The sequence below is a fragment of the Ammospiza caudacuta genome, chromosome 32 (genome assembly GCF_027887145.1).
Source record: "Ammospiza caudacuta isolate bAmmCau1 chromosome 32, bAmmCau1.pri, whole genome shotgun sequence".
In the NCBI taxonomy this organism is placed as follows: Eukaryota; Metazoa; Chordata; class Aves; order Passeriformes; family Passerellidae; genus Ammospiza; species Ammospiza caudacuta.
In genome coordinates this window covers 3478528-3501726 of record NC_080624.1, presented here as the reverse complement: position 1 = coordinate 3501726, position 23199 = coordinate 3478528, and the positions used below count along the sequence as shown (strand labels likewise).

The 23199-nt window shown below is 54.8% G+C and overlaps 1 protein-coding gene across 1 annotated transcript in view; it reads right to left on the bottom strand.

Annotated features, from left to right (window-relative positions):
- Nucleotides 1-23199, bottom strand: part of L1CAM (L1 cell adhesion molecule) — a 65641-nt gene that overhangs the window by 31217 nt on the left and 11225 nt on the right. The window contains 10 exon segments of the mRNA XM_058822311.1: nt 4207-4404; nt 6937-7038; nt 8806-8930; nt 10865-11024; nt 13036-13202; nt 14833-14944; nt 15933-16076; nt 17505-17636; nt 19028-19212; nt 21467-21578. Of these exon segments, the coding sequence (XP_058678294.1) occupies nt 4207-4404; nt 6937-7038; nt 8806-8930; nt 10865-11024; nt 13036-13202; nt 14833-14944; nt 15933-16076; nt 17505-17636; nt 19028-19212; nt 21467-21578 (1437 nt within the window).

Genomic DNA, 23199 nt, shown 5'->3' with positions numbered 1-23199 from the left:
ACCCCCAAAAATCCCCTAAAACCCCCCAAAATCCCCCCAAAATCCCCCCAAAATCCCCCTCAAAATCCCCCCAAAATTCCCCCAAAATCCCCCCCAAAATCCCCCCAAAATCCCCCTCCAAAATCCCCCCCAAAACCCCCCAAAATCCCCCCAAAATCCCCCCCAAAATGCCCCCAAAATCCCCCCCAAAATCCCCACAAAATCCCCCTCAAAATCCCCCCAAAACCCCCCAAAATCCCCTCAAAATCCCCCCAAAATCCCCCCCAAAATCCCCCCAAAATCCCCCTCCAAAATCCCCCCCAAAACCCCCCAAAATCCCCTCAAAATCCCCCCAAAATCCCCCCCAAAATGCCCCCAAAATGCCCACAAAATCCCCCTCAAAATCCCCTCAAAATCCCCCCCAAAATCCCCCCCAAAATCCCCCCAAATCCCCCCAAAATTCCCACAAAATCCCCCCAAAATCCCCCCCAAAATGCCCCCAAACTCCCCCTCAAAATCCCCCCAAAATTCCCCCAAAATCCCCCCAAAATTCCCACAAAATCCCCACAAAATCCCCCAAAATCCCCCAAAATTCCCACAAAATCCCCACAAAATCCCCCTCAAAATCCCCCCAAAATGCCCCCAAAATCCCCTCAAAATCCCCCCAAAATCCCCCCCAAAATCCCCCCCAAAATCCCCCCAAAATCCCCTCAAAATCCCCCCAAAATCCCCTCAAAACCCTCCCAAAATCCCCCCAAAATCCCCACAAAATCCCCTCAAAATCCCCCCAAAATGCCCCCAAAATCCCCCCAAAATCCCCCAAAAATCCCCCCCCAAATCCCCCCCCAAAATCCCCTCAAAATCCCCCAAAAATCCCCCTCAAAATCCCCCCAAAATGCCCCCAAAATCCCCTCAAAATCCCCCCCAAAATCCCCCCAAAATCCCCTCAAAATCCCCCCAAAATCCCCTCAAAACCCCCCCAAAATCCCCCCCAAAATTCCCACAAAAATCCCCTAAATCCCCCCAAAATCCCCCCAAAATCCCCCCCAAAATCCCCCCCAAAATCCCCCAAATCCCCCCAAAATTCCCACAAAATCCCCCCAAAATCCCCACAAAATCCCCCTCAAAATCCCCCCAAAATCCCCCCAAAATTCCCACAAAAATCCCCTAAATGCCCCCAAAATCCCCCCCAAAATCTTCCAAAATCCCCTCAAAATCCCCTCAAAACCCCCCCAAAATCCCCCCAAAATCCCCCCCAAATATTTTGGGGAATATTTAATGGGATTTTGGGCTTATTTAATGGGATTTCTGGGTTATTTAACGGGGTTTTTTGGTTATTTAATGCGATTTTTTGGGGATTTATGTAATTTTCAGGGTATTTATGACACTTTCAGGGTATTTTTGGCTCCCTCACCGGCGGGGTCGGTGCTGACAGGGTTTATGGGATTTTGGGGTTATTTAATGGGATTTTTGAGTTATTTAATGGGATTTCGGGGTTATTTAATGGGATTTTTTTGGGGTTATTTTGGAAGTTATTTAATGGGATTTCTGGGTTATTTAATGGGATTTTTTGGGGTTATTTTGGGGAATATTTAATGGGATTTTGGGCTTATTTAATGAGATTTTCGGCTTATTTAACAGGATTTTTTGGGGATTTAATGCGATTTTTTGGGGATTTATGACATTTTCAGGGTATTTCCGACCCTTTCGGGCTATTTTTGGCTCCCTCACCGGCGGGGTCGGTGCTGACAGCGTTTATGGGATTTTGGGGTTATTTAATGGGATTTCTGGGTTAGTTAATGGGATTTCTTGTTATTTAATGGGATTTTTTTGGGGTTATTTTGGAAGTTATTTAATGGGATTTCTGGGTTATTTAATGGGATTTTTTGGGGTTATTTTGGGGAATATTTAATGGGATTTTGGGCTTATTTAATGAGATTTTCGGCTTATTTAACGGGATTTTTTGGGGATTTAACGCGATTTTTTGGGGATTTATGTAATTTTCAGGGTATTTATGAACTTTTGGGGTATCTTTGTCTCCCTCACCGGCGGGGTCGGTGCTGACAGCGTTTATGGGATTTTGAGGTTATTTAATGGGATTTCTGGGTTAGTTAATGGGATTTCTTGTTATTTAATGGGATTTTTTTGGGGTTATTTTGGAAGTTATTTAATGGGATTTCTGGGTTATTTAATGGGATTTTTTGGGGTTATTTTGGGGAATATTTAATGGGATTTTGGGGTTATTTAATGAGATTTTCGGCTTATTTAACAGGATTTTTTGGGGATTTAACGCGATTTTTTGGGGATTTATGTAATTTTCAGGGTATTTATGAACTTTTGGGGTATCTTTGTCTCCCTCACCGGCGGGGTCGGTGCTGACAGGGTTTATGGGATTTTGGGGTTATTTAATGGGATTTCTGGGTTAGTTAATGGGATTTCGGGGTTATTTAATGGGATTTTTTTGGGGTTATTTTGGGAGTTATTTAATGGGATTTCTGGGTTCTTTAATGGGATTTTTTGGGGTTATTTTGGGGAATATTTAATGGGATTTTGGGCTTATTTAATGAGATTTTCGGCTTATTTAACGGGATTTTTTGGGGATTTAATGCGATTTTTTTTGGGATTTATGTAATTTTCAGGGTATTTCCGACCCTTTCGGGCTATTTTTGGCTCCCTCACCGGCGGGGTCGGTGCTGACAGGGTTTATGGGATTTTGGGGTTATTTAATGGGATTTCTGGGTTAGTTAATGGGATTTCGGGGTTATTTAATGGGATTTTTTGGGGTTATTTTGGGGAATATTTAATGGGATTTTGGGCTTATTTAATGAGATTTTCGGCTTATTTAACAGGATTTTTTGGGGATTTAACGCGATTTTTTGGGGATTTCTGTCATTTTCAGGGTATTTCTGACCCTTTCGGGCTATTTTTGTCTCCCTCACCGGCGGGGTCGGTGCTGACAGCGTTTATGGGATTTTGGGGTTATTTAATGGGATTTTTGAGTTATTTAATGGGATTTCTTGTTATTTAATGGGATTTTTTTGGGGTTATTTTGGGAGTTATTTAATGGGATTTCTGGGTTCTTTAATGGGATTTTTTGGGGTTATTTTGGGGAATATTTAATGGGATTTTGGGGTTATTTAATGAGATTTTCGGCTTATTTAACGGGATTTTTTGGGGATTTAATGCGATTTTTTGGGGATTTATGTAATTTTCAGGGTATTTATGAACTTTTGGGGTATCTTTGTCTCCCTCACCGGCGGGGTCGGTGCTGACAGCGTTTATGGGATTTTGGGGTTATTTAATGGGATTTCTGGGTTAGTTAATGGGATTTCTTGTTATTTAATGGGATTTCTGGGTTATTTAATGGGATTTTTTGGGGTTATTTCGGGGAATATTTAATGGGATTTCTTGTTATTTAATGGGATTTCTGGGTTATTTAATGGGATTTTGGGGTTATTTAATGAGATTTTCGGCTTATTTAACGGGATTTTTTGGGGATTTAATGCGATTTTTTTGGGATTTATGACATTTTCAGGGTATTTCCGACCCTTTCGGGCTATTTTTGGCTCCCTTACCGGCGGGGTCGGTGCTGACAGCGTTTATGGGATTTTGGGGTTATTTAATGGGATTTCTGGGTTAGTTAATGGGATTTCTTGTTATTTAATGGGATTTTTTTGGGGTTATTTTGGAAGTTATTTAATGGGATTTCTGGGTTATTTAATGGGATTTTTTGGGGTTATTTTGGGGAATATTTAATGGGATTTTGGGCTTATTTAATGAGATTTTCGGCTTATTTAACAGGATTTTTTGGGGATTTAACGCGATTTTTTGGGGATTTCTGTCATTTTCAGGGTATTTCTGACACTTTGGGGCTATTTTTGGCTCCCTCATCGGCAGGCTGTAATGCTGACAGGGTTTATGGGATTTCAGGGTTATTTAATGGGATTTTGGGCTTATTTAATGGGATTTTTGGGTTATTTAATGGGATTTTTTGGGGTTATTTTGGGGAATATTTAATGGGATTTCTTGTTATTTAATGGGATTTCTGGGTTATTTAATGGGATTTTTTGGGGTTATTTTGGGGAATATTTAATGGGATTTTGGGCTTATTTAATGAGATTTTCGGCTTATTTAACGGGATTTTTTGGGGATTTAACGCGATTTTTTGGGGATTTATGTAATTTTCAGGGTATTTATGAACTTTTGGGGTATCTTTGTCTCCCTCACCGGCGGGGTCGGTGCTGACGGCGGCGCTGGGCGCGCTGGGCTCGCCCCGCCCGTAGCCGTTGACAGCGAGGACGCGGAACCGGTACCGCCCGTACGGGGACAGCGACAGCTCCGCCCGCGGCCGCGCCCCCGGCACCGTCAGCACCTCCCGGAAACGGCCCGGCGAGAAAATGCCCTCCTCCTGCTCCACCACGAACTCTGCGGGGACAAAAGGGTTAAAAAATACCCCAAAATATCCCTGAATATCCTAAATATCCCAAATCCCCAAACCCTGAAATTCCCCAAACCCCAAAATGGCCTCCTCCTGCTCCACCATGAACTCTGAGGGGAGAAAAGGGTTAAAAAATAGCCCAAAATATCCTAAATATCCTAAATATCCCAAAATGCCCTCCTCCTGCTCCACCACGAACTCTGCGGGGAGAAAAGGGTTAAAAAATAGCCCAAAATATCCCTAAATATCCTAAATATCCCAAATCCCCAAACCCTGAAATTCCCCAAACCCCAAAATGGCCTCGTCCTGCTCCACCATGAACTCTGAGGGGAGAAAAGGGTTAAAAAATAGCCCAAAATATCCCTAAATATCCTAAATATCCCCAAATGCCCTCCTCCTGCTCCACCACGAACTCTGCGGGGAGAAAAGGGTTAAAAAATAGCCCAAAATATCCCTAAGTATCCTGAATATCCCAAATCCCCAAACCCTGAAATTCCCCAAACCCCAAAATGGCCTCCTCCTGCTCCACCATGAACTCTGAGGGGAGAAAAGGGTTAAAAAATAGCCCAAAATATTCCTAAATATCCTAAATATCCCAAAATGCCCTCCTCCTGCTCCACCACGAACTCTGCAGGGAGAAAAGGGTTAAAAAATAGCCCAAAATATCCCTAAATATCCTAAATATCCCAAATCCCCAAACCCTGAAATTCCCCAAACCCCAAAATGGCCTCCTCCTGCTCCACCACGAACTCTGAGGGGAGAAAAGGGTTAAAAAATACCCCAAAATATCCCTAAATATCCTAAATATCCCAAAATGGCCTCCTCCTGCTCCACCACGAACTCTGCGGGGAGAAAAGGGTTAAAAAATAGCCCAAAATATCCCTAAATATCCTAAATATCCCAAATCCCCAAACCCTGAAATTCCCCAAACCCCAAAATGGCCTCCTCCTGCTCCACCACGAACTCTGGGGGAGAAAAGGGTTAAAAAATACCCCAAAATATCCTAAATATCCCAAAATGCCCTCCTCCTGCTCCACCACGAACTCTGCGGGGAGAAAAGGGTTAAAAAATAGCCCAAAATATCCCTAAATATCACAAAATATCCCAAAATCCCAAATCCCCAAACCCTGAAATTCCCCAAACCCCAAAATGGCCTCGTCCTGCTCCACCACGAACTCTGAGGGGAGAAAAGGGTTAAAAAATACCCCAAAATATCCCTAAATATCCTAAATATCCCAAAATGCCCTCCTCCTGCTCAACCACGAACTCTGCGGGGAGAAAAGGGTTAAAAAATAGCCCAAAATATCCCTAAATATCCTAAATATCCCAAAATGCCCTCCTCCTGCTCCACCACGAACTCTGCAGGGAGAAAAGGGTTAAAAAATACCCCAAAATATCCCTGAATATCCTAAATATCCCAAATCCCCAAACCCTGAAATTCCCCAAACCCCAAAATGGCCTCCTCCTGCTCCACCATGAACTCTGCGGGGAGAAAAGGGTTAAAAAATAGCCCAAAATATCCCTAAATATCACAAAATGGCCTCCTCCTGCTCCACCACGAACTCTGAGGGGAGAAAAGGGTTAAAAAATACCCCAAAATCCTCAAAAATATCCTAAATATCCCCAAGTCCCCTCGTCCTGCTCTACCCTGAACTCTGCGGGGAGGAAGGGGTTAAAGGGGACCCCAAAATATCCCAAATTCCCACCCCAGACCCCCTCAGAACCCCCCGAAATCCCCCAAATTCTATCCGAGACCCCCTCAAATCCCCCCCAGGACCCCCCAAAATCCCCCCCGGACCCTCAAAACCCACCCCAAGCTCCCCCAAATCCCCCCAGGACCCCGCAAAATCCCCTTAGGACCCTCAAAACCCACCCCAAGCTCCCCCAAATCCCCCCAAAATCCCCTTAGGACCCTCGAAACCCACCCCAAGCTCCCCCAAATCCCCCCAGGACCCCCAAAATCCCCCCAAAATCTCCTTAGGACCCTCAAAACCCACCCCAGCCCCCCCAAATCCCCCCCAGGACCCCCCAAAATCCCCCCAAAATCCCCTTAGGACCCTCGAAACCCACCCCAAGCTCCCCCAAATCCCCCCCAGGACCCCCCAAAATGCCCCCAAATCCCCTTGGGACCCTCGAAACCCACCCCAGCCCCCCCAAATCCCCCCCAAATCCCCCCCAGGATCCCCCAAATCCCCCCAAAATCCCCTTAGGACCCTCGAAACCAACCCCAAGCTCCCCCAAATCCCCCCCAGGACCCCCAAAATCCCCTTAGGACCCTCGAAACCCACCCCAGCCCCCCCAAATCCCCCCAGGACCCCCCAAAATCCCCCCAAATCCCCTTGGGACCCTCGAAACCCACCCCAAGCCCCCCCAAATCGCCCCAGGACCCCCCAAAATCCCCTTAGGACCCTCGAAACCCACCCCAAGCTCCCCCAAATCCCCCCAAAATCCCCTTAGGACCCTCGAAACCCACCCCAGCCCCCCCAAATCCCCCCAGGACCCCCAAATCCCCCCCTCACTCTCCACGGGGCTGTTGTGCTCCTCTCCCGGGGTCCAGCTCAGCCGCACCCGGCGCTCGCTCAGCTCCTCAACCCGCAGATCCTGCACCGGGCCCGGCCGGCCTGGGAATGGGGAAAAAATGGGGAAAAATTGGGGAAAATTTGGGGAAAAATTGGGGAAAAATTGGGGAAAAATTGGGGGAAAATTGGGGAAAATTTGGGGAAAAATTGGGGGAAAATTGGGGAAAATTTTGGGGAAAACGGGGGGGAAATTGGGGGAAAATTCAGAGGAAAATTCGGGGGAAATGGGGAAAATTATGGGGGAAAATTGGGGGAATAATGAGGAAAATTATGGGGGAGAATTGGGGGAAAATTCAGAGGAAAATTTCGGGGGAAATGGGGAAAATTATGGGGGAAAATTGGGGGGGGAAATGGGGAAAATTATGGGGGAAAATTGGGGGAATGATGAGGAAAAACTTGGGGGAAATTGGGAAAAGATGGGGGAATAATGAGGAAAATTATGGGGGAAATTGGGGGAATAATGAGGAAAAGTTGGGGGGAAAAATGGGGAAAATTATGGGGGAAAATTGGGGGAAAAATGGGGAAAATTATGGGGGAAAATTGGAGGAATGATGAGGAAAAACTTGGGGGAAATTGGGAAAAGATGGGGGAATAATGAGGAAAATTATGGGGGAAATTGGGGGAATAATGAGGAAAAGTTGGGTGAAAAATGGGGAAAATTATGGGGGAAAATTGGGGGAAAAATGGGGAAAATGGGGAAATTATAGGGGGGAAATTGGGGGAATAATGAGATAAAAATTGGGGAAAATTATGGGGGAAAATTGGGGGAATAATGAGGAAAATTATGGGGGAAAAATGGGGGGAAATGGGGAAAATTATGGGGGAATAATGAGGAAAAAAATGGGGGAAAATTATGGGGGAAAATTGGGGCGATAATGAGGAAAAAATTGGGGGAATTGGGGAAAATTGGGGGAAAATGGGGAAATTATGGGGGAAATTTGGGGGAATAATGGGGAAAATTATGGGGAAAAAATCAGGGAAAATGGGGAAAATTATGGGGGAAAATTGGGGGAAATGGGGAAAAGATGGGGGAATAATGAGGAAAATTATGGGGGAAAATTGGGGGAATAATGAGGAAAAGTTGGGGGGAAAATGGGGGAAATGGGGAAAATTATGGGGGAATGATGAGGAAAAAATGAGAAAATGGGGAAAATTATAGGGGGGAAATTGGGGGAATAATGAGAAAAAAATTGGGGAAAATTGGGGGAAAATTCAGAGGAAAATTTCGGGGGAAATGGGGAAAATTATGGGGGAAAATTGGGGGAATAATGATGAGAAAAAAAAGGGGGGAAATGGGGAAAAATGGGGGAAATGGAGAATTAATGGGGAATTATTGGGGGGTTAATGGAGAATTAACAGGGTGATAATGGGGAATTAATGGGGCAAATAATTGGGAATTATTAGGGAATAAATGGGGAAATAATGGGGTAATAATGGGGAATTAATGGGGTGATAGTTGGGAATTAGTGGGGGAAATAATGGGAAATTAATGGGGTGATAATGGGGAAAATAATGGGGAAAAATGGGAAGAACAGGGAAACCGATGGGGGAAAATTGGGGTGATAATGGGTTAATAATGGGGAATTAATGGGGTGATAATTGGGAAAAAAATGGGGAAAATGGCAACAATTATGGAGAAAAATGGGCGAATAACTGGGGGGAAAATGGGGGAAAATGGGGGGAAATAATGGGGGAAATAATGGTCCCCTCCCCTGTTTTTTGTGTTCCCTCCCCATTTTCAGCGTCCTCTCCCCCTTTTGGGGTCCCCTCCCCATTTTGGGGTCCCCCCCGTCAGTTTTGGGGTCTCACCCACGACCCTGAGCTCGGCCTCGGCCTCGGCCGCGTCCAGGCGGGTCCAGGCCCGGCAGCGGAAGCGGCCCTGGTCGGGATAATCGACCCCGGCCACCGTCAGCGTGTCCCCGGCCACCGAGAACCTGCGGGACCCCAAAAACAGCCCTGAACCCCAAATCCTGCCTGAACCCCAAATCCTGTGTGAGACCCCCCCCAAACCAGCCCTGGTCAGGATAATCCACCCCGGCCACCGTCAGCGTGTCCCCGGCCACCGAGAACCTGGGGAACCCCAAAAACAGCCCTGAACCCCAAAACCTGACTGAGACCCCCAGAAACAGCCCTGAACCCCAAATCCTGCCTGGGATCCCCCCAAAAACCCCGCCCCATAGCGGCCCTGGTCGGGGTAATCCACCCCGGCCACCGTCAGCGTGTCCCCGGCCACCGAGAACCTGGGGGGACCCCAAAACCTGAGACCCCCAAAAACACCCCTGAAACCCCAAACCCTGCCTGAACCCCAAATCCTGTGTGAGACCCCCCCCCAAACCAGCCATGGTTGGGGTAATCGACCCCGGCCACCGTCAGCGTGTCCCCGGCCACCGAGAACCTGGGGGACCCCAAAACCTGACTGAGACCCCCCCCCCAAAACCCGTCCCCAAACCGACCCTGGTCGGGGTAATCAACCCCGGCCACCGAGAACCTGGGGGACCCCAAAACCAGCCCTGAACCCCAAATCCCGCATGAGACCCCCCCCAAAAAACCCCCCCAAACCAGCCCTGGTCGGGGTAATCGACCCCGGCCACCGAGAACCTGGGGGGCAAGGGGGGCATCAGGGACCCCCGAAAGCCTGCCTGAACCCCCAAATCCACCTGGGACCCCCAAATCCCCCTCAAACCCTCCCAGCACCCCCACATCTACCCTGGGACCCCCCTGGAGCCCCCCAGGACCCCCAAACCCCCTCCCCAGCCCCTCACTTGTCGCTGTCGGCGCCCTCCAGCACAGGGCTCCCATCCCACAGCCAGAGGAGACCCCTCCCCAAATCCATCCTGGGACCCCCCAAACCCTCCCCAAACCCTGCCAAGACCCCCTCAAACCCATCCTGGGACCCCCAAATCCCCCCCAAATCCCTTCCAGGACCCCCAAACCCCCTCCCCACTCCCTCACTTGTCGCTGTCGGCGCTCTCCCGCACGGGGCTCCCATCCCACAGCCAGAGGAGACCCCTCCCCAAATCCATCCTGGGACCCCCAAACCCTGCCAGGACCCCCCAAATCCCCCCCAAAACCCATCCAGGACCCCCCAAATCCCCCCCAGGACCCCCCAAACGCCCCCCATCCCTCACTTGTCGCTGTCGGCGCTCTCCAGCACGGGGCTCCCATCCCACAGCCAGAGGAGACCCCTCCCCAAATCCATCCTGGGACCCCCAAACCCTGCTAGGACCCCCTCAAACCCATCCTGGGACCCCCAAAACCCATCCTGGGACCCCCAAATCCCCCCCAAATCCATCCTGGGACCCCCAAACCCTGCCAGAACCCCCTCAAACCTATCTTGGGACCCCCAAATTTCCCCCAAACCCATCCTGGGACCCCCCAAACCCCCTCCCCACTCCCTCACCTGTCACTGTCGGCGCTCTCCAGCACGGGGCTCCCATCCCACAGCCAGAGGAGTCCCCTCCCCAAATCCATCCTGGGACCCCCAAACCCCGCCAGAACCCCCTCAAACCCATCCTGGGACCCCCAAATCCCCCCCAGGACCCCCCAAACGCCCCCCCTCCCTCACTTGTCGCTGTCGGCGCTCTCCAGCGCGGGGCTCCCGTCCCACAGCCAGAGGAGACCCCTCCCCAAATCCCCCCAAATCTCCCCCAGGACCCCCCAAACCCCCCCCAGGACCCCCCAAATCCCGCCCAGGACCCCCCAAACCCCCTCCCCTCCCTCACTTGTTGCTGTCGGCGCTCTCCAGCACGGGGCTCCCATCCCACAGCCAGAGCAGCCCCCCCTCAAACCCATCCTGGGACCCCCAAATCCCCCCCAAGACCCCCCAAATCCCCCCCAGGACCCCCCAAACCCCCTCCCCATCCCTCACTTGTCGCTGTCGGCGCTCTCCAGCACGGGGCTCCCGTCCCGCAGCCAGAGCAGCCCGCGGGGCTCCAGGCCGGGGTCCCAGGTGGCCCCGCAGGTGAACGTCACCGTCTCGCCCTTCTTGGCCGTGACGCTCTGGGGGGGCACCGCGATCCGGGTGGCAGCTGCGGGAGGGGGGCAACGGCGTCATTTGGGGGGCGTTTGGGGGGTCCTGAAAGGGATTTGGGGGTCCCAGCATGGGTTTGGGGAGGATCTGGGGGGGGATTGGGGGTCCCAGGATGGGTTTGGGGAGGATTTGGGGGTCCCAGGAAGGGTTTGGGGAGGATTTGGAGGGAATTTGGGGTTCCCAGGAAGAGTTTGGGGAGGATTTGGGGCTCCCATGAAGAGTTTGGGGAGGATTTGGGGCTCCCATGAAGAGTTTGGGGAGGATTTGCGGGTCCCAGGAAGGGTTTGGGGAGGATTTGGGGTTCCAGGATGGGTTTGGAGCAGATTTGGGGGTTCCAGGATGGGTTTGGGGAGGATTTGGGGGTCCCAGGATGAGTTTGAGGAGGATTTGGGGATCCCAGGGTGGGTTTGGGGAGGATTTGGGGGTTCCAGGAAGGGTTTGGGGAAGATTTGGGGGTCCCTGGAAGGGTTTGGGGAGGATTTGGGGGTTCCAGGATGAGTTTGAGGAGCATTTGGGATCCCAGGATGAGTTTGGGGAGGATTTGGGGCGGATTAGGGGTTCCAGGAAGGGTTTGGGGAGGATTTGGGGGTCCCAGGATGGGTTTGGGGAGGATTTGGGGGTCCCAGGAAGGGTTTGGGGTGGATTTGGGGACCCAGGATGGGTTTGGGGAGGATTTGGGGCGGATTTGGGGGGTTCCAGGAAGGGTTTGGGGAGGATTTGGGATCCCAGGATGGGTTTAGGGAGGATCTGGAGGGAATTTGGGGTTCCCAGGAAGAGTTTGGGGAGGATTTGGAGGTCCCAGGATGGATTTGAGGGTCCCAGGATGGGTTTGGGGCAGATTTGGGGGTTCCAGGATGAGTTTGGGGAGGATTTGGGGGTCCCAGGAAGGGTTTGGGGAGGATTTGGAGGTCCCAGGGTGGATTTGGGGAGGATTTGGAGGGAATTTGGGGTTCCCATGAAGAGTTTGGGGAGGATTTGCGGGTCCCAGGAAGGGTTTGGGGAGGATTTGGGGTTCCAGGATGGGTTTGGAGCAGATTTGGGGGTTCCAGGATGGGTTTGGGGAGGATTTGGGGGTCCCAGGATGAGTTTGAGGAGGATTTGGGGATCCCAGGGTGGGTTTGGGGAGGATTTGGGGGTTCCAGGAAGGGTTTGGGGAAGATTTGGGGGTCCCTGGAAGGGTTTGGGGAGGATTTGGGGGTTCCAGGATGAGTTTGAGGAGCATTTGGGATCCCAGGATGAGTTTGGGGAGGATTTGGAGGTCCCAGGATGGGTTTGGGGAGGATTTGGAGGTCCCAGGGTGGGTTTGGGGAGGATTTGGGGGTCCTGGGAAGGGTTTCGGGAGGGGCTCTCAGGGAGTTCTGGGGGTCCCAAGCTGAGCTCAGGCGATCCCGGGGGTCTCAGGGGGTTCCCAGGCCGGTCTCAGGGGGTCCTGGGGGTCCCAGGGGTGTCCCCGGAGGTCTCAGGGAGGTTCCTGGGGGTCTCAGGGGGTTCCCAGATCGGTCTCATGGGGTCCTGGGGGTCCCAGGGGTGTCCCGGGAGGTCTCAGGGGGTTCTGGGGGTCCCAGGCTGGTCCCAGGGGGTCTTGGGGGGGAAGCCAAGGATCTCAGAGGGATCTCAAGGGATCACGGGGATCTCAAGGGGGTCCTGGGGGTCTCAGGGGGGTTCCCGGGGGTCCCAAGTTGGTCCTGGGGGTCTCAGGGGGGTTCCCGGGGGTCCCAGGCCGGTCCCAGGGGTCTCAGGAGGTTCTTAGGGGTCCCAGGCCGGTCCCAGGGGTCTCAGGGGTATTCCCAGGGGTCTCAGGCTGGTCCCAGGGGTCTCAGGGGGTCCCAGGGGTCCCAGGGGTCTCAGGGGTCTCAGGAGGTTCTGGGGGTCTCAGGCCAGGCTCAGGGTGGTCCTGGGGGTCTCAGGAGGTTCCCAGGGTTCCCAGGCCAGTCCCAGGGGTCTCAGGAGGTTCTGGGGGTCCCAGGGGGTCTCAGGGGGTCCCAGGGGGTCCCAGGGGGGTCCCTCACCGCGCACGTCCAGGCGGGCGCTGACGCTGGCGTTGCTGTGCGCGTTGCGGGCGCGGCAGCGGAACAGCCCCGAGTCCGCGCGCAGCGCCGGGGCCACGCGCAGGGAGCCGTTGGTGAAGGCGAAGGCGCGATCGTCCTCCAGGGCCGGGGTCAGCGACGGGGTGAACCTGGGATTGGGGAAAAACAAAAACCGAGATCAAACCGGGGCAAAACTGAGCTTAAACTGGGGCTGGGGAAGGCGCGATCGTCCTCCAGGGCCGGGGTCAGCGATGGGGTGAACCTGGGGAAGAAAAACCGAGCTTAAACTGGGGCAAAACTGAGATCAAACAGGGGCAAAAACCGAGATCAAACCGGGGCAAAACTGAGATCAAACTGGGGCAAAAACCGAGATCAAACAGGGGCTCGTGGATCGTCCTCCAGGGCCGGGGTGAGGGATGGGGTGAACCTGGGGAATAAAAACCGAGATCAAACCGGGGCAAAACTGAGATCAAACAGGGGCAAAACTGAAATCAAACAGGGGCTTGTGGATCGTCCTCCAGGGCCGGGGTCAGGGCTTGGGTGAACCTGGGGAATAAAAACCGAGCTTAAACTGGGGCAAAACTGAGCTTAAACTGGGGCTGGGGAAGGCGTGATCGTCCTCCAGGGCCGGGGTCAGCGATGGGGTGAACCTGGGGAATAAAAACCGAGATCAAACTGGGGCAAAAACCGAGATCAAACAGGGGCAAAAACCGAGATCAAACAGGGGCAAAAACCGAGATCAAACTGGGGCAAAACTGAGATCAAATGGGCTCGAGGAGGCGCGATCGTCCTCCAGGGCCGGGGTGAGCAACGGGGTGAACCTGGGGAACAAAAACCGAGCTTAAACTGGGGCAAAAACCGAGATCAAACAGGGGCAAAACTGAGATCAAACAGGGGCAAAACTGAGATCAAACAGGGGCAAAAACCGAGATCAAACAGGGGCAAAACTGAGATCAAACAGTGGCAAAACTGAGATCAAACAGGGGCAAAACCGAGATCAAACAGGGGCAAAACTGAGATCAAACAGGGGCAAAAACCGAGATCAAACAGGGGCAAAACTGAGATCAAACAGGGGCAAAAACTGAGACCAAACAGGGGCAAAAATAGAGATCAAACAGGGGCAAAACTGAGATCAAACAGGGGCAAAACTGAGATGAAACAGGGGCAAAAACCGAAATCAAACAGGGGCAAAAACTGAGATCAAACAGGGGCAAAAATAGAGATCAAACAGGGGCAAAACTGAGATCAAACAGGGGCAAAAACTGAGACCAAACAGGGGCAAAAACCGAGATCAAACAGGGGCAAAACTGAGATCAAACAGGGGCAAAACTGAGACCAAACAGGGGCAAAAATAGAGATCAAACAGGGGCAAAAACTGAGATCAAACAGGGGCAAAAACTGAGATGAAACAGGGGCAAAACTGAGATCAAACAGGGGCAAAAACCGAGATCAAACAGGGGCAAAAACCGAGATCAAACAGGGGCAAAACTGAGATCAAACAGGGGCAAAACTGAGACCAAACAGGGGCAAAAACTGAGATCAAACAGGGGCAAAACTGAGATCAAACAGGGGCAAAACTGAGATCAAACAGGGGCAAAAACTGAGACCAAACAGGGGCAAAAACCGAGATCAAACAGGGGCAAAACTGAGATCAAACAGGGGCAAAACTGAGACCAAACAGGGGCAAAAACTGAGCTCAAACGGGGGGTGGGGGGTCCTGAGCAGATTTTGGGGGGATTTGATCAGATTTTGGGGTATTTTGGGTCTGGGGTCTCTCACCACTCCACGGCGGGCGCGGGGGCCCCGAAGGCGCGGCAGTGCAGGATCGCCGTCTGGTTCTCCACCACGGTGTAGAGCTCCGAGTCCGGGGTCAGGATCTGCACCGGCAGCTCTGGGGGGTTCGGGGGGTCAGGGACCCCAAAATCCATCCCCAGGACCCCAAAATCCATCCTGGGACCCCAAATTCCATCCCCAGGATCCCAAAATCCATCCCCAGTATCCCAAAATCCATCCCCAGGGTTCAAAATCCATCCCCAGGACCCCAAAATCCATCCTGGGACCCCAATATCTATCCCCAGGATCCAAAAATTCATCCCCAGGACCCCAAACTCCATCCCTGGGATCCCAAAATTCAACCCCAGGACCCCAAAATCCATCCTGGGATCCCAAAATCCATCCCCAGGGTTCAAAATCCATCCCCAAGACCCCAAAATCCATCCCCGGGACCCCAACATCTATCCTCAGGATCCCAAATTCCATCCCCAGGACCCCAAATTCCATCCCTGGGATCCCAAAATTCATCCCCAGGACCCCAAAATCCATCCCTGGGGTCTCAAAATCCATCCCAGGGAGGGTCCCAGGGGGAATTGAGCAGATTTTGGGGCGTTTTGGGGGGATGCTGAGCAGATTTTGGGGGTGGTCCCCAGGGGTTCTAGGGGATTTGAGGGTTTTAGGGTATTTTGGGGGGTTTCAGGGGATTTGGGGCGTTTTGGGGGGATATTGAGCAGATTTTGGGGGGTTTTAGGGGATTTGGGGTGTTTTGGGGGGATATTGAGCAGATCTTGGGAGGGTCCTGGAGGCTCTAAGGGGATTTGGGGTGTTTGGGGGGTTTTAGAGTGTTTTAGGGACTTGGGGGTGTTTTGGGGGGACATTGAGCAGATTTTTGGGGGTTTTAGGGGATTTGAGGGTTTTAGGGTATTTTGGGGGGTTTTAGGGTGTTTGGGGGTTTTGGGGGGACATTGAGCAGCTCTTGGGAGGGTCCTGGAGGGTTTTAGGGGATTTGGGGGTTTTAGGGTGTTTTGGGGTTTTAGGGGATTTGGGGGTTTAGGGTGTTTAGGGGCATTTTGGGGTGTTTTTGGGGGTTTTTTGGGGCGACTCACCCACAACGTAGATGAAGGCGTTGGCCAGAAGCCGCCCGTGGACGTTGGAGGCCTCGCACTGAGCGACCATGGAGTCGTTGGGCTCCAGGCGGGACAGGATCAGCGCCCCGTCCCGGAGGGAGAGACGGTCTGAGTCTGGGACATCTGGGGACATTGGGGACACCATTGGGGACACCATTGGGGACACCAAAACCCTGGGACAGGATCAGCGCCCCGTCCCGGAGGGAGAGACGGTCCGAGTCTGGGACATCTGGGGACACCATGGGGACATTGGGGACACCATTGGGGACACCAAAACCATCCCAGGGACAGGATCAGAGCCCCGTCCTGGAGAGAGAGATGGTCTGAGTCTGGGACATTGGGGACATCAATGGGGACACCATTGGGGACACCAAAACCATCCCAGGATCAGCGCCCCGTCCCGGAGGGAGAGACGGTCTGAGTCTGGGACATTGGGGACATCAATGGGGACATCATTGGGGACATGAATGGGGACATTGGGGACACCATTGGGGACATTGGGGACACCATTGGGGACACCATTAGGGACATCAGTGGAGACACCAAAACCATCCCAGGATCAGAGCCCTGTCCCGGAGGGAGAGACGGTCTGAGTCTGGGACATTGGGGACATTGGGGACATCATTGGGGACACCAAAAGCCCAGGGACAGGACCAGCGCCCTGCGCTGGAGAGAGAGGCGGCCCGAGTCCGGGGGTCTGGGGACATCATTGGGGACATCATGGGGACATTGGGGACACCATTGGGGACACCAAAACTCCATCCAGGGGACACCAAAACCACCCCTGGGACAGCACCAGGGCCGTGCCTGGCACCTCTTCAGGGACATCTGGGGACACCGAAACCCCCCCAGGGGACACCAAAACCCCTGGGGACACCAAACTCCCCTCCCACCCTCAGGAACGCCCCCAAACCCTCAGGGACCCCCAAGGGACCCCAAAACCCCCCAAGGAACGCCACAACACCCTCCCCCACCACCAAAGGCCTCAAATCCCCTCCCCCAGCCCCCTGGACCCCCCCAAAATCCCTCAAATCCCCTCCCCCAGCTCCTCCCCAGCCACCCCAAAACCCCCCAAAACCTCCCCAACCACCTCAAATCCCCCCAAAACCTCCCCCAAATCCCCCCCAACCACCTCAAATCCCCCCAAAACCTCCCCCAAATCCCCCCCAACCACCTCAAATCCCCCCAAAACCTCCCCCAAATCCCCCCAAAACCTCCCCAACCACCTCAAATCCCCCCAAAACCTCCCCCAAATCCCCCCCAAAACCTCCCCAACCACCTCAAATCCCCCCAAAACCTCCCCCAAAACCTCCCCCAAATCCCCCCCAACCACCTCAAATCCCCCCAAAACCTCCCCCAAATCCCCCCCAACCACCTCAAATCCCCCCAAAACCTCCCCCAAATCCCCCCAAAACCTCCCCCAAATCCCCTTCCCCGCTCCCTCTCCAGCCCCCCCCCAGGCCGCCCAAACTCCCCCAAATCCCCCCAAACGCCCTCCCCAGGCCCCCCAATCCCCCAAACGCCCTCCCCAGCCCCCCCTTTGCCCCCTACCATCGAAGGGGACCCCGTTGAGGCTCCAGCTGACGCGGGGTCGGGGTTTGCCGCCCACCTGGCAGTCCAGGCGCGCCGTCTCCCCGGGGCCGAACACCCCGCTCTGGGGCCGGCGCAGCCAGTACGGGGCAGCTGGGGACGCTGGGTTACACTGGGACCAGACTGGGACCCTCCCAGTGCCTCCCAGTACAGCCCAGTATCACCCAGTGCCCTCCCAGTGCTCCCCCAGTACACCCCAGTCCCGCGCTGGGGCCAGCGCAGCCAGTACGGGGCGGCTGGGGATACTGGGTTAGACTGGGACCAAACTGGGACCCTCCCAGTACAGCCCAGGGCCCATCCCAGTACAGCCCAGTATCACCCACTGCCCACCCAGTGCTGCCCAGTGCTGCCCAGTGCTCCCCCAGTGCTCCCCCGTCCCGCGCTGGGGCCGGCGCAGCCAGTACGGGGCAGCTGGGGACGCTGGGTTACACTGGGACCAGACTGGGACCCTCCCAGTGCCTCCCAGTACAGCCCAGTATCACCCAGTGCCCTCCCAGTGCTGCCCAGTGCCCTCCCAGTGCTCCCCCAGTGCTCCCCCGTCCCGCTCTGGGGCCGGCGCAGCCAGTACGGGGCAGCTGGGGACGCTGGGTTACACTGGGACCAGACTGGGACCATCCCAGTACAGCCCAGTGCCCTCCCAGTATATCCCAGCCCATCCCCGTATATCCCAGTCCCTCCCAGGACCCTGCACGGTGACCCGGTGGCTCCCAGTCCATCCCAGTATGTCCCAGTCCATCCCAGTATGTCCCAGTTTGTCCCAGTCCATCCCAGTATATCCCAGTCCATCCCAGTATGTCCCAGTCCATCCCTGTATGTCCCAGTCCATCCCAGTTTGTCCCAGTTTGTCCCAGTACCCTGCACGGTGACCCGGTGGCTCCCAGTCCATCCCAGTATATCCCAGTCCATCCCAGTTTGTCCCAGTCCATCCCAGTTTGTCCCAGTATATCCCAGTACCCTGCACGGTGACGCGGTGGCTCCCAGTCCATCCCAGTCCATCCCAGTCCATCCCAGTCCATCCCAGTATATCCCAGTCCATCCCAGTATATCCCAGTCCCTCCCAGGACCCTGCACGGTGACCCGGTGGCTCCCAGTCCATCCCAGTATATCCCAGTCCATCCCAGTTTGTCCCAGTCCATCCCAGTATGTCCCAGTCCATCCCAGTTTGTCCCAGTCCATCCCAGTCCATCCCAGTATATCCCAGTACCCTGCACGGTGACGCGGTGGCTCCCAGTCCATCCCAGTCCATCTCAGTCCATCCCAGTCCATCCCAGTCCATCCCAGTATATCCCAGTTTGTCCCAGTACCCTGCACGGTGACGCGGTGGCTCCCAGTCCATCCCAGTATATCCCAGTCCATCCCAGTCCATCCCAGTTTGTCCCAGTCCATCCCAGTTTGTCCCAGTCCATCCCAGTCCATCCCAGTTTGTCCCAGTCCGTCCCAGTCCATCCCAGTCCATCCCAGTTTGTCCCAGTCCATCCCAGTACCCTGCACGGTGACGCGGTGGCTCCTCCTGTCCGTCCCCAGCCCGTTGGTGGCCCCGCACTCGTAGTCGCCGTCGTCGGCCTCGCTGACGTTGAGCAGCCGCAGCGTGTGGTTGAAATTGTCCAGCACGGCCCGGCCCGGCGGCAGCGGCGCGTTCAGGCGGCGCCACCACACCCAGGGCGTGGGGCTGGGGAGACAGAACCGGGTTAAACCGGGGTTAAACCGGGATAAACCCGGGATAAAGCCGGGATAAACCCGGGATAAACCCTGACACCCCTGGGATACCCCCAGGTACACCCGGATCCGTTCAGGCGGCGCCACCACAGCCAGGGCGTGGGGCTGGGGAGACAGAACCGGGTTAAACCGGGGTTAAACCGGGATAAACCTGGGATAAACCCGGGATAATCTCTGACACCCCTGGGATACCCCCAGGTACACCCGGATCTGTTCAGGCAGCGCCACCACAGCCAGGGCGTGGGGCTGGGGGGACGGAACCGGGTTAAACTGGGGTTAAACCGGGATAAACCCGGGATAAACCCGGGATAATCTCTGACACCCCTGGGATACCCCCGGGTACACCCGGATCTGTTCAGGCAGCGCCACCACAGCCAGGGCGTGGGGCTGGGGGGACAGAACCGGGTTAAACCGGGGTTAAACTGGGGTTAAACTGGGATTAAACTGGGATTAAACTGGGGTTAAACCGGGGTTAAACTGGGGTTAAACCCGGGATAGTTCCTGACACCCCTGGGATATCCCAGGTACACCCAGATCTGTTCAGGCGGCACCACCACAGCCAGGGCGTGGGGCTGGGCGAGATAAAAACCGGGATTAAACCGGGATAGATCCGGGATTAAACCGGGATAGATCCGGGATTAAATCGGGATAGATCTGGGATTAAACCGGGATAGATCCGGGATTAAACCGGGATAGATCCGGATTAAACCGGGATAGATCCGGGATTAAACCGGGATAGATCCGGGATTAAACCGGGATAGATCTGGGATTAAACCGGGATAGATCCAGGATTAAACCGGGATAGATCCGGGATTAAACCGGGATAGATCCGGATTAAACCGGGATAGATCCGGGATTAAACCGGGATAGATCCAGGATTAAACCGGGATAGATCCGGGATTAAACCGGGATAGATCCAGGATTAAACCGGGATAGATCCGGGATTAAACCGGGATAGATCCGGGATTAAACCGGGATAGATCTGGGATTAAACCGGGATAGATCCGGGATTAAACCGGGATAGATCCGGGATTAAACCGGGATAGATCCGGGATTAAACCGGGATAATCCCCGCAATTCCCTGAGACCCCTTGGGACCCCCCAGAATCCCCCCAGGGACCCCCCCAGACTCCTCTGGATCTCCCAGATCCACCTCAGGACCCCCCCAAGACCCCCCCAAACCCCCTCAGGACCCCCCTGGATCCCCCCCAAGACCCCTCTGGATCCCCAGGACCCCCTCAAGGCCCTTCTGGACCCCTCAGGACACCCCAAGACCCTTTTGGACTCCCCCAGGGCCCCCCGAGACCCTCCTGGATCCCCTCAAGACCTCCCAAGACTCCCCCAGACCCCCCAGACCCCCCTCATGACCCCTCTGGATCCCCCCAAGACATCCCAGACGCCCCCCAGGACCCCTCCAACATCCCCCCAGGACTCTCCTGGACACCCCAAGACCCCCCTAGGACCCCCCCAGACCCCCCCCAAGACCCCTCTGGATCCCCTCAGGACCCCCCCCAAGACCCCTCTGGATCCTCTCAGATCCCCTCAGACCCCCCCCAGGGCCCCCCAAGAACCTTCTGGATCCCCCCAGACCCCACCAAGACCCCCCAGACCCCCCCAAGACCCTCCTGAGCCCCCTCAGACGCCCCCAAGACCCCTCTGGATCCCCCCAGACCCCCCTCATGACCCCTCTGGATCCCCCCAGGACCCCCCCAGGACCCCCCAGACCCCACCAAGACCCTCCTGAGCCCCCTCAGGACCTCCCCAAGACCCCTCTGGATCCCCCCAGACCCCACCAAGACCCTCCTGAGCCCCCCAAGACCCTCCTGAGCCCCCCAAGACCCCTCAGACCCCCCCCAAGACCCCTCTGGATCCCCCCAGACCCCACCAAGACCCCCCAGACCCCCCCAAGACCCCCCAGACCCCCCCAAGACCCTCCTGAACCCCCTCAGGACTCCCCCAAGACCCCTCTGGATCCCCCCAGACCCCACCAAGACCCCCCAGACCCCCCCAAGACCCTCCTGAGCCCCCTCAGGACCCCCCCAAGACCCCTCTGGATCCCCCCAGACCCCACCAAGACCCCTCTGGATCCCCCCAGACCCCACCAAGACCCCCCAGACCCCACCAAGACCCACCTGAACCCCCTCAGGACCCCCCCAAGACCCCCTCAGGACCCCCCCAAGACCCCCCCGCGCCCCCTCCCCACTCACAGCCCCTCGGCGATGCACTCCAGCACCAGCGTCTCCCCCCTCAGGGCCACGTGGGTGGGTTGGGGGTCCCTGGGGACCACCAGGCGGGGGGGCCGCGACTGCACCGAGTTACCTGGGGGGGCAGGGAGGGGTTAGAGACCCCCACAAAGCCCCCCCAAATTCTTGGGAACCCCCCAGAACACACCCACACCCCCCCCCAATTCATGGGAACCCCCCCCCCAAAACTCCCTCAAATTCAAGAGGATCCCCCCCAAACTGCCCAAATTCCTGAGGATCCCCCCCAAAACCCCCCAAATTTGAGGGTCTGGGGTCCTCTGAAGGGAGATTTGGGGTCCTCTAGAGGGGGATTTGGGGTTCAGGGTTCCCCTACAGGGGGGGTTTGGGGTTCTGGGGTCGCTAAAGAGGGATTTAGGGTCCCCAAAGGGGCATTTGGGGGTTTGGGATCCTCTGAAGGGAGATTTGGGGTCCTCCAGAGGGGGATTTGGGGTTCTGGGGTCCTTTAGAGGGGGATTTGGGGTCCCCTGTAGGGGGATTTGAGGTTCTGGGGTCACTAAAGGGGAATTTGGGGTTCCTCTAAATAAGGATTTGGCGTTTTGTGATCCACTGAAGGAGGATTCGGCGTTTTGGGGTCACCAAGGGGGAATTTGGGGTCCTCCAGGGGGGGATTTGGGATTTTGGGATCACTCAAGGGCACTTTGGGGTTTTGTGATCCCCTGAAAAGGGATTTGGGGTTCGGGGATCCCCTTGATGAGGGATTTGGGATTTTGGGGTCCCCTGAAGGAGGATTTGGGGTTTTGGGGTCCCCTAAATGATGATTTGGGGTTTTGGGGTAACTTAAATGAGGATTTGGGGTCCCCTGAAGGAGAATTTGGGATTTTGGGGTCCCCTAAATGAAGATTTGGGGTTCTGTGGTCCCTTTAGAGGGGGATTTTGAGTTTTGGGGTCCCTTAAAGGGGGATTTGGGGTTTTGGGGTTCCCTGTAGGGGGATTTGAGGTTCTGGGGTCACTAAAGGGGAATTTCGGGTTCCCTGAAGGGAGATTTGGGGTTTTGGCATCCCCTAAATGAGGATTTGGGGTTTGGGGATCCCCTAAACGAGGCTTTGTGGTTTTGGGGTCCCCTAGAGGGGGCTTTGTGGTTTTGGGGTCACTAAAGGGGGTTTTGGGGTCCCCTAGAGGGAACTTTGTGGTTTTGGGGTCCCTTAGAGGGGGCTTTGTGGTTTTGGGGTCACTAAAGGGGAATTTGGGGTTTTGGGGTCACTAAAGGGGAATTTGGGGTCCCCTAGAGGGGGTTTGTGGTTTTGGGGTCACTAAAGGGGGTTTTGGGGTCCCCTAGAGGGGCTTTGTGGTTTTGGGGTCCCCTAGAGGGGGTTTTGTGGTTTTGGGGTCCCTTAGAGGGGGTTTTGGGGTTTTGGGGTCACTAAAGGGGGTTTTGGGGTCCCTTAGAGGGGGGTTTGTGGTTTTGGGGTCACTAAAGGGGAATTTGGGGTTTTGGGGTCACTAAAGGGGAATTTGGGGTTCCCTAGAGGGAACTTTGTGGTTTTGGGGTCACTAAAGGGGGTTTTGGGGTCCCCTAGAGGGGGTTTTGTGGTTTTGGGGTCCCTTAGAGGGGGTTTTGGGGTCACTAAAGGGGGTTTTGGGGTCCCTTAGAGGGGGGTTTGTGGTTTTGGGATCACTAAAGGGGAATTTGGGGTTTTGGGGTCACTAAAGGGGAATTTGGGGTCCCCTAGAGGGGG